We start from the raw sequence: 12180 nt of genomic DNA on the forward strand, positions 1-12180 counted from the left end.
GGTTGAGAATTTGTTAGCATTGATAGTCAACAGGGAGTTAGCTGAAATCTTGAAATTGTAATTATGTTATGAGTTACAGTTCTTAGAAATGATAAGCTATAGTATATAGTCTTAGAATTTGAATTGAGATTATTATATAAGATTATAGGAAGATATGAGCTGAAGGAATTCACAGATCAAGTATTTAATTATTTGTTAGATCATAAATAGCCAAATCTGACTCTTCATTTAGCTTGCATTAAGAGGTGGTGCCCCTTACTGCCTAGTTTTGTAACATTTAAAAAGTTTTAAATGATACAGTTCTAAAAGATTATGAGATAGGAGTATAGGAATATTATTAATATTTCATGAGAGTGACCCTCTCCTCCTCTGCAGGTTTATGTGTAAGGACATAAGTATGTTTATGTACATGTTGCCTGTCTGTTTCTTTTTCTGTGTTTATTGCTGCTATTATACATGTGAAACAGTCCTTGCAGATACTTTTCTCTGTCTCTTCACATGTTGAGGGAAGAAAGAGACAGTTCTTTGTCCAACTTTCTTTGTTTTAATTCATTCATTTAATAAATATTTGTTGAGCTGGAGCTGATTCTATGTTCCAGGCACTCATCACTGAAGAAGACAGGCAAAAGTCCCCATCTTCAAGAAACTCGCATACTGCTAAGAGAGACAAAACCACAAAGAAATAGATATATATCAGATGGAGATAAATACTATGAAAAAAATAAAATACTGCAAGGAAATAGGGAATACTGGGATTTTCTGTGATTTGGTCAAGGAAAAGGTCTCTGATAAGGCAATATTTAAGTAGAAACCTGAAGAAAGTGAGGGGAGTATGCATGTGGTTGTCTGGGGAGTCTTCTGGGAAGAACAAATGCAGCAGTCCTGATTTGAAAGTTCGCTAGCTGTGTCTGAGAAATAGCAAGGAGGTCAGTGTAGTTGGAGGTGAGCCAGGAAGAAAGTGGTAGATGAGATCAGAGAGCTGGTCTGACTCTTCTCCTTTTTTTTTTTATTATTATTATTATTATTTTTTATTATACTTTAGGTTTTAGGGTACATGTGCACAATGTGCAGGTTTGTTACATATGTATCCATGTGCCATGTTGATTTCCTGCACCCTTCTCCTTTTTTCCTGTCTTTCACATCCTTTTCTGTGTCTTATTTGACAAATTTTTGTCTCTCTTTTTTATAGGCCATTTATAACTAACTTTTATGTTTTATATGTATTTTAAGAGTTTGGTTTTCTGAAATTAATAAAAGTGTTTTTATATTCTGTATTTCACTGTCACAACTTTTTGTACCTTTTATATTGTAAAATGTGATACACATATGAAGGAGTGCATAAAATTAAAAACAGTTAAGTGAATCATCCTGATGTTTTTTTGGGGCAACATTTGAAGATTTATCCTTTTTGTTACTTTAGATACAGTTTATTTTCATTGTTGTGAATCCTCATAATATTTCATTTCATATAAAGCCATTTATTCGTTCTGTTGATGGACATTTACTTTGTTTCTAGTTTTTGGAGGTTATAAATAATGCTATTGTAAGCAGCCTTGTTTATTCCTCTCGCTGTACATGTGCATGTGTTTCACTTAGATGTATAGCTAGAAGTGCTGGTATTCAAAGGTTAAGTGGTATGCTCCTTTAGATAGTGTTAAACAGTTTTCCAAAATAGTTGTACCCATTTAAACTCCTACCAGTAGAGTTTATAAATTCTGATTGCCTCATATCCTTACTAATACTTAAGTCTTCTTAACATTAACCATTTGGTATGTATGAGCAGTACTTCATTGTGTTTTAATTTACATTTCTCTGATGACTAATGATACTGAACCCCTTTTCATATATTTACTGATTATATGACTGGCCTATTTGGCAAAGTGTGCCTATTTAAGTATTTTTCCCATTTGACTTTTTCTTGGTAATTGTAGGGCGTTTTAGATTAGTCCTTTTTTTGGAATGTGTTGTAAACATCTTCCACTGTTTGGTTTATCTTTTCACTCTCTTAATGGCATTTTTTGGTAAACAGAGGTTTTAAATTTTAATGTACTCCACCTTATCAACTGTTTCATTTTTTAGTAGTGTTTTTTGGGTTCAATTTATAAAATATTTTTCTATCCTTTCTAAAACCAATGTAATTCTCCTTTATTATCATCTAGGTACTATATTTTTCTGTCTTTCACATTTCTACCTGGAATTGAATTTTGTGATTCTCATGAGATAGAAGTCAGGGTTTCAGTTTTTTCATAGATGAATAGTCAATTGACTTAGCACCATTTATTGAAAAGATAATTCTTTCCCCTCCGCTCTGTAGTGCCATCTTTCTCATAATCATGATTCATATGTGTGTGTGTCTGTTTCTGTTTCTTTTCTAGTCTGTTGATCTATTTGTCTCTCCTTGTGGAGAGACAATACCACACTGTCATTACAACTATGGTTTTATAAGAAATGTTATTATTTAGTAGAACAGTAGTTTTTAACCTTTTTTTTTCATTCCCATTTTCCTCCTATGGAAATTTTCTCCTCTCACCACCCCTGTGAAGTTAAATACTAAGAAACAAGATTTTGTCCGATAAGATTGTGTAGAGCCACAAACCATAGTGATAGCTAAGACTTTTTTTCTCCCTCTAAGAACCAGTTTTCTCCCACTTGGGAGCAAAACTTGCCTTGTCGAGAATACATGCAGTAGAACCGACTTTCGTACCTTGCTCTGTTTATATGAGCCTCATGGTATTCTTTGTGTTTGTTTTTTCCTATGAAATAAAGAAACAGCTTAGCAATTTCTACAGACTAAAGCAAAGTAAAAACAAAAACAAACAAACAAACAAAATATATATATAAACTCCCACCAGTAGAGTACATAGTATGTACATACAATGTATATAGTATGTACGTACATACTATGTGTATAGTATGTAATGTGGTTATATATAAGCAACCTGAGCAAATTGAGTTTATCCTAGGAATGAAAGGTGGTTTTTTGCACTAGAAAATAAGTCAGTATATTTTATCACATTAACAGATTAGAAAAAAAATTCAAATAGAGCATCTCAGTATATGAAGACAAAGATAAAATTCAGGTTTCATTCAGGTTATACACTCTTAGTAAACTAGAACTAGGAGAACTTTCATAATCAGATAAATGGTCTTTCTCCCTGACCCCCTTAAAAAAAAACACAAAATCAACCAACTATAGCATGCTAAGATGAAATGTTGACTTCTTCCCTCCAGGTTGGGGACAAGGCATTGATGCCCCCACTATCACCATTATTATTATTAAACATACTACCAGAAATTCTAGCCAATGCAGTAAGACAAGAGAAAGAAAGAAAAGGTACAACTGCTGAAGGAAATAAAACTGTCATTACACATAGATGATGTAATTGTATAAATGATTTATCTATAGATTCTTTTGGGTTTAAAAAATGTATAAAAAATGTGAATGTATAAAAAAATGTGACTATGAAACAATTTTTTTAAAAATCTATTTTTATATGCTCACAAACAAGCCTTTAGACAATGAAATTAATAGCAAATGCCATTTATAATAGAATCAAAAAACAGGAAATTACTGAATTAAATGTGACAAAGTGCAAGGCCTTTAGAAGAAACTTAATGAAAGATAATGGAGAGAATATATTATACGTGAATGTATGCCTGAGTATGTGTTGTAACTTGAAAATCTAACTTTAAAATTTTTATGCAAATACGAATTATCTGGAATAATCAAGACATTCTTGCAAAAGAATAAGATGGGATGACATGGCCTACCAGGTATTGAGACTTATTACAAAGCCATAATAACTAAGACATTTGTCACTGTTGCAGGGATAAACAAACCAAGGGAACAGAGTAGAGAGCCCATGCGTGTATGGATACTTGATCTCAGGTCACTGAAGCAATGACAGCTTGTTAGATAAGTCATTCTGGAACAGTTGAATATTCATATGCAAAAAGTAAATTCAGATTCCTATCTTTCACTGTGCACAAAAAAATTAAATAATAATTCTATGTGAATTAGTGACCTAAATGTGAAAGGCAAAACTTACAAAGCTTTTAAAAGGCTTTACAAGATAATATAGGAGAATGCCATTATTACTTCAGCATCAGGAAAGATTTCTTACATAAGATATAAAAAGCACTAAAGGAAAAGATTGATACATTGGACTACTCAAAATTAAGACTTGAGTTTATAAAAAGGTGCCATCAAGAGAGTGAATAGGGTAGTTTCAGAGCAGGAGAAGATATTTGCAATATGCAACTGAAACATAGCAATATCCAAAATGTATGAAGAAGGAGTTAGTAACCTTTACCTTTAGGGTTGGGGTGAGGGAGAGCCAGCAATGGGGAAGGAATACACAGAAGGCTCTACTTGGTTTCAGATGTCCTAATTCTTGAGAGGATACTGTTAACTTTTCTTCTTCTTCTTCTTTTTTTTTTTTTTATTTTGGAGACAGAGTCTCACTCTGTTGCCCAGGCTGGAGTGCAGTGGCACTATCTCGGCTCACTGCAACCTCCACCTCCCAGGTTCACGTGATCCTCCTTCCTCAGCCCCCCTAGTAGCTGGAATTACAAGCACGGACCACCATGCCCTATTTTATTTTTATTTTTATTTTTTAGTAGAGACAGGGTTTCACCTGTTGGCCAGGCTAGTCTCGAATTCCTGACCTCAGGTGATCCACCCACCTTGGCCTCCCAAAGTGCTGGGATTAACAGGCGTGAGCCACCATGCCCGGCCCAGTGTTGCTTTTCTTTAAACTGAACACATGTGTTTTATGAATTTATCTGTATATTAGCACATTTCTTAACAAAAATGGAAGAAATGTAAACAATAAAGAAATACATTTATTGATTATATTAGTTTGCTAGGCCTGCCTTAAGAAAATACAACAAACTGGGTGGCTTAAACAACAGAAACTCATTTTCTCACATTCTGGAGGCTACAGCTCCAAGATCAGGATGTCAGCAGGTTAGTTTTCTCCTGACGCCTGTGTCTTTGGCTTGCAGATAACCACCTTCTCACTGTCCTCACATGGTCTTTCCTCTGGGAACATCCATGGTGTCTCTCAGTGTGTCCAAATTTCCTCCTCTTATAAGGGAACCAGTCAGATTGGATTGGTGCCCACCCTAAGGGCCTCATTTTATTTTAGTCACTGCTTTAAAGGCCTTGTCTCCAACTACAGTCAAATTCTAAGGTACAGGGGTTAGGGCTTCAGCATATGAATTTTGGGGGACCCAATTGAGCCCATAACACTGATTATGTAGTAAAGATCTCGGATAACAAATGGGTTCCTGTGATTTGGATAAAAATTTTTAAGCCAATTTTTGGATTCAAAAAGTGTTAAATCTAAAAAAGTCTAAGACAGAAGTAAAGATGTACTCTAGAGAACAGTGTTAAGTGACTCAAAATATGGATTTAGTGCTGATGATGTTAATTATGCATGTGTGAACTTGGAATACAGTTGTTTTTTTGAAAATGTAAAAGTGATAAAAAGCAATTTCTAGATTAAAGTTTTTTTACTACTGTATTTTACATAAATACTTTAAATATAAATGTATAACCAAATGAATAAATGTAATATTATAAGTAGATCTTTTAGTCTCATCTCCATCCTTGACATTTATAAATTGTAGTTGGCCAAAAATTATTTTAAAATCTTTTCACTGGGAGAAGAGTGGATGGATTTTATTTGGTCATAGATGGTAATTTTAGTACAGTAAGCTCTGCTATAATGCAATATGTGCATTCCTAAAAATCACTTCACTGTGTAAAACCATGCATTAAAACCACAGGGCTTACCACTCCGAAACTTTGTCTGTGACACTTAAAAGGATAGGAATCTAATAAAAGCAACAGCACTCTTTTATAAATGTTACATGATTAAGAAATACATAAATACTATGATAAACATGGCACTTTACCTTGAGAAAGACCTGAAGTTTTCTTATGGAAGTGAGCATCAGGAGGGTTGCAGAATGTGAATTATTGTGAAGTGATGGAAGGGAGGGTCTGTGAAATTGGAGGGAAAGTTGTAATACTAGATGTGGGTGTGTGTGGCTTATAGCATGGAAGATAAACTGAGGTAGCTGGTAGATGTTTGACGGGTGAGCGTGTTTTGTGTATTCCTACATATTTTGGTTCATCTGGGTACAATTTTTTGTGTTCATCTAGGATTTTTTCACAGATAAAAGTGTGCATAAGAATGATTGCCGTGGTCAAACTTGTTTAATGTATCCATTATGTTAGAACAAATTTGTGTTTTTAAATAGCGTTAATGCAGAATTTACTTAATTTTTTATATCGTCCACAGGCCCATCATTTTGGTTTTATATGTTTTATAGGGATTCTATATTGGGTTCTTTTTACTGAAGTTTTGAAATGATTGCCTAATATTTACCTGCTACATAACGTTTTAAGTGTCTTGCTGAATTCTAAGTTTTTCCAGGCTAATGAATAAGTAATGTGGATGTGGAATCAGATTTTTGCTTGAGTCTGGTGGTGACTCAATATAATACACACAGAAAAGTATCAGTTCTTTTGTTTCAAGCAAGCATACTATCTCTGGTGGCCTTCCTATTTTTGAAGTTGCTATTAGGATACTTTAATCCTTAACATGAATCAGTATAAAAGAAAGCATGTGGGTGGCTGTGTTTGGGTGTCCTTTCCATCCACTTGGTGCTTTTATTTTCTGTGGTTGTTTTATTCCACAGCTTAGCAACAGCAGATTTCCAGCAGAAGTCTTAGTTCTTCAACTCTCTCTCCTTCCTCTGGTCTGGTTGGTTGGTAACAGTGAGGGTAAATGAAATGCTTCTTGTTTTTCTGTCTTCCTACCACAGTATCTTTGGTTTACTTTTAGGACCCTCATTTTCAATCTCTGAGCCAGAAGACCTGCTTTTAAATCACAGCATTTCAATTCCTCCCCTCCTATCTAGGCATTCCTTTATGTTTCCACAGTACTCTGCATGCATCCCTGTTATAGAATGTATCACATTGTTTTGGAATTTTCCAAAGTTGGGCTCTCTTTCTAAATAAACTGTACTTCTTGAGGGCACGGACCATATTTTTGTCATTTATGCATTTCTATTACGTAACACAATGTTTGGCAGTGGTGGTTGGGTGACTGGATGGAAGAATGAATGAAGTAGGTTTGAAGAGAGCTGTACTTATGATCCTATTATATATGATTTCTCTCCATTTTGACCACGTTAATGATTTCTAGATATCTTGGTCACTTGAACTTTAATAATATGAATCGTGCTGTGTATTCAAACTTTTTAGCAGAGAAATAATAAAATTCCTTTTGTAAACCAAAGATCGTACAACCATCTATGTTTTGTTTTGTTTTGGGTTTCTTTTTCTTTTCTTTCTTTCTTTCTTTTTTTTTTTTGCCCAAAATAGGTTCAAAAAACAAACAAGGCCAACTTGCACCCAAGATTGAGGAGTTTTGATGCAGTAGAGTAGTAAACTTCTATATTTTCGAGCTCGCTATTGTAAATTAAAATACCTATTTTTGAAATTTTAAAATATTTATACATTGATTTAAATAGAAGTATAAAAGAGGGAGAGGTAGTTCTTTTAAGATAATAAGGAAGATGTGTTATGGCTCAATTCTTGATTATTATTGCAACTGTAAGCAATATAAGCAACTCTGAATGGTTTTTAAGACTTTCTTTTTCTTTTTAGGACCTCTTTGTTTTTAGACATGAATTGGCCATAATGAGATTAGCAGCCTTTATGGGCATTACTATGTTAGTTGGAATAACTGGACTCTTTTACACTCAACTAATTGGCATTATCACAGTAAGTATATTTTTAATGTAAAGTAACATTTATGAATATATTGCCTAATTATGAATGTAATTCTCAAAAGTTATAGAAAGTTTAGAAATCAAAGGAGAAAATTACCCATGCTTTTTAATACTTCCATATGCTTATGTAATTGTAAAGTAGTTATAATCAAGTACAAAGTACACACAATTTTGTATCCTGTTTTTAAAAGCTAACAAATACAGTGTTTTCATATGACTGTAGACATCATGTTTGTAGTTTTTTATTGATACACAGTATCTTACATATTTATGGGGTACATATGAGTATTTGTTACATGCATATAATATATAATGATCAAATCAGAGTATTTGGGGTCTCCGTCACCTTGAGTATTTATCATTTCTATGTATTAGGAACATTTCAAGTCCTCTCTGCTAGTTACTTTAAAATATACATTGTTGCTGACTGTAGTCACCCTACTGTGCTATTGAGCATTGTAACTTATTTCTTCTAACTGTGTGTTTATAACCATTAACCACACTCTCTTCGTCCCCCCCTCCACCCATGCACCCTTTCCAGCCTCTTGTATCTCTCATTCAATTCTTGACCTCCGTGAGATCAGCTTTTTTGGCTCCCACATATGAGTGAGAAAATACGGTATTTGTCTTTCTGTGCCTAGTTTGTTTCACTTAGCATAATGACCTCCAGTTCCATCCATGTTGCTGCAAATGACAGAATTTCATTCTTTTTATGGCTCATAGTATTATTCCATTGTGTATATATATACCAAATGTTTAAAATTCATTCATCTGTTGATAGACATTTAAGTTGATTTCGTATCCTTGCTCTTGTGAATAGTGCTGTGATAAACGTGCAAGTGCACGTATCCCTTTGATATACTGATTGTTTTTTTCCTTTGGGTAAATACCCAATAGTGGTTTGCTGGATCTTATGGTAGTTCTATTTTTAGTTTTTTGAGAATTCTCAGTATTGTTTTCCTTAGTGATTATGCTAATTTACATTCCCACCAACAGTGTACAAGAGTTGCCTTTTCTCTGCATGTTTGCCAGCATCTGTTACTTTTTGTCTTTTTAATAAAAGCCGTTCTAAGATGATATCTTATTGTGGTTTTGACTTGGATTTCCCTGTTGATTAATGATGGTGAGTACTTTTCATATACCTGTTGGCTATTTGTATATCTTCTTTTGAGATATGCGTATTCATGTCCTTTGCCCACTTTTTAATGGTACCATTTTTTTTTATTGTTGAGTTCCTTGTATAGTCTGGGTAGTGTCCCTTGTCAAGCAAATAGTTCAAGTGTTTTCCCTCATTCCACAGGTTGTCTCTTCACTCTGTTGATTGTTTATTATACAGCTTTTTAATTTAATAGAGTCCCATTTGTCTGTATTTGTTGTCTGCACTTTTTGAGGTCTTAGCTCTTAAAATTTTCATCTAGACCATGTCCTGAAATATTTTTCCTAGGTTTTCTTCTGGTAGTTTCACAGTTGTAGGTTTTATGTTTAAGTCTTAAATACATCTTGAGTTGGTTTCTGTATATGGTGAGAGATGGGGTCCAGTTTCAGTCTTCATTCTTATGCATATGGATATCCAATTTTCCCAGCACTTCCCATTTATTCAAAAGACTTTTTTTTCCCAATGTATGTTCTTGATGCCTTTGTCAAAAATCAGTTGGCTGTAAATATATGAATTTATTTCTGGATTCTCTATTCTGTTCCCTTGGTTTGTGTGTCTATGTGTCTGCTTTTATATAGATACTATGCTGTTTTGGTTACTATAGCCTCGTAATAGACTTTGAAGTCAAGTAATGTGATGCCTGCAGCATTGTCCTTTTTGCTTAGGATTTGTTTGACTATTCGGGCCCTTTTTTGACTTCATACAAATTTTAGGATTGTTTTTTCTAATTATGTGAAAAATGATGTTGGTATTTTGATACTGATTATATCAAATCTGTAGATTGCTTTGGGCAGTATGGTCATTTAACAATAATAATTCTTCTGATCCATGATCATGGGATTGCTTTCCTTTGTCTCCTCTTTTAATTTCTTTCATCAGTGCTTTGCAGTTTTCCTTATAGAGATCTTTTACCTCCTTGGTTAAATTTATTCTCAGAGTGTTGTTGTTGTTGTTGTTGTTGTTGGAGCTGTTGTAAATGGGATTGTGTTTTTTATTTCTTTCTCAGCTAGTTCATTATTGATGTATAGAAACGCTACTGATTTGCTGATTTTTGTAAGCTGATTTTGTATCCTGTGACTTTACCGAATTTAATTATCAGATTGAAGAGTTTTTTGGTAGAACGTTTAGGTTTTTCTTAATAAAGGATACCATCAACACAAAAGGCCATAGATGGCCTTTGTTATGTTGTAGTATGTTTCTTCTGTGCTTAGTTTGTTGAGAGTTCCAGTTCCTTCCTCTTCAATTTTTTGAAATAGTTTGAGGAGAATTGGTGTTAGTTCTACTTATTTTAACACTTGGTAGAATTTGCAGTGAAGTTGTCTGGGTCCTGGACTTTTCTTTCTTGGGAGACTTTTTATTACTACTTTGATATTGTTACTTTTTATTGGTTTGTTCAAGTTTTCTATTTCTACCCAATTCAATCGTGGTAGGTTTTATGTGTCTAGGAATTTATCATTTACTCTAGGTTTTTCAGTTTGTTGGTATATAGTTGTTCATAATAATCTTTGATAATCTTTGTATTTCAGTGGTATCAGCTGTAATGTCTTCTTTTTCATGTCTGATTTTGTTTACTTGGGCCTTCTCCTTGGTTAGTCTTAAAAGTGGTTTATTCACTTGTTTATCTTTTCAGAACACCAACTTTTTGTCTTATTGCTTCTTTGCATTCTTTTTTTTAGTCTCTTTTGCTTTTACATCTCATCTGGTCTTCATTATTTCTTTCCTTCTACCAATTTTCAGTTTGGTTCGTTCTTGCTTTTCTGGTTCCTTGACGTGCATCATTAGACTGCTTGAAATCTTTCTACTGTTTCGATACAGGCATTTATTACTGTAAACTTCCCTCCTAGCACTGCTTTTGTTGTAGTCCGTAGGTTTTGGCATGTTTCATTTTCATTTTCATTTGTTTTAAGAAAGTGATTTCCTACTTAGTTTCTTTCTTGGCCCACTGGTTGTTAAGAACCACGTTGCTTAATTTCCATGTATTTGTATAGTTTCCAAAGTTCGTCTTGTTATTGATTTTTAGTTTTATTCCACTGTGGTCTCAGAAGATACTTGATACAATTTAGATTTTTTTCATGTTTCTTGAGACTTGTTTTGTGTCCTAACCTATGGTCTATCTTGGAAAATGTTCCATTTGCTGATGAGAACAATGTGTATTCTGTAGCTGTTGGATGAAATGTTTTGTAAATATCTATTAGGTCCAGTTGGTCTAGAGAGCAGTTTAAATCTGATGTTTCTTTGTTAACTATTTTACTAGATCTGTCTAATGCTGAGAATCCTGTGTCCAAGTCCTCAACTATTATTATATTAGAGTCTGTCTTTCCCTTTAAATCTAATACTTGGTTTATATATCTGGGTACTCTGGTGTTGGGTGCATATGTATTTAGAGTTGTTACATCTTCTTGCTGAATTGATCTCATATAATGGCCTGCTTTGTAACTTTTTACTATTTTTAACTTAAAGTCTGTGTATCTGATATAAGTATAGCTAGCTATTTCAGCTTACTTTTGGTTTCCATTTGCTCGGAATATCTTTTTCTGTCTCTTTACCTTGTCTATATGTGTCTTTATAGGTGAGATGAATGTTTTGTAGGCAGCATATTGTTGTGTGATGTTTGTTTTTTTAGTCCATTCAGAAAGTCTATATGTTTTAAATGTGGAGATTAATCCATTTACATTAAAGATTATTATTGATATGTGAGGGCTTACTCCTGTCGTTTTATTAATTGATCTCTGATTGTTTTATATATCCTTTGTACCTTTCTTTTTCTTTTATTGTTTATCATTGTGGTGTGGTGGTTTTCTGTAATGGTAACATTAGAGTTCTTCCTCTTCCTTATTTGTGTGTTTGCTCTGCCAGTGGGTTTTAATTTTTTTAAAAAAAATTGAGACAGAGTCTTGCTCTGTTGCCTAGGCTAGAGTGCAGTGTTGCAATCTCGGCTCACTGCAACCTCCACCTCCCAGTTTCAAGCAATTCTTGTGCCTCAACCTCCCAAGAGTGGGTTTTATACTTTCAAGTGTTTTTATGATGGTAGCTATCATCCTTTCGTTTCCAAGTGTAGGACTCTCTTAAGCATTTCTTGTAGGTCCAGTCTAGGACCTGCCTTTTTCCTTTATTTATGAAGGATAATTTTGCTGGAAATAGTATTTTTGTCTGAAAGTGTTTTTCTTTCCACATTTTGAATGTGTTATCCCATTTTCGCCTGGCCTATAAAGTTT

General features: G+C 33.8%; 1 protein-coding gene across 1 annotated transcript in view; it reads left to right on the top strand.

Annotated features, from left to right (window-relative positions):
* ZDHHC21 (zinc finger DHHC-type palmitoyltransferase 21) overlaps positions 1 to 12180 on the top strand; it is an 84953-nt gene that overhangs the window by 38812 nt on the left and 33961 nt on the right. The window contains exon 7 of the mRNA XM_058431966.1: positions 7685 to 7801. Within this exon, the coding sequence (XP_058287949.1) occupies positions 7685 to 7801 (117 nt within the window). The remainder of the gene's footprint in view (positions 1 to 7684; positions 7802 to 12180) is intronic.

This window comes from Hylobates moloch, unplaced genomic scaffold, assembly GCF_009828535.3.
Source record: "Hylobates moloch isolate HMO894 unplaced genomic scaffold, HMol_V3 SCAFFOLD_19, whole genome shotgun sequence".
NCBI lineage: Eukaryota > Metazoa > Chordata > Mammalia > Primates > Hylobatidae > Hylobates > Hylobates moloch.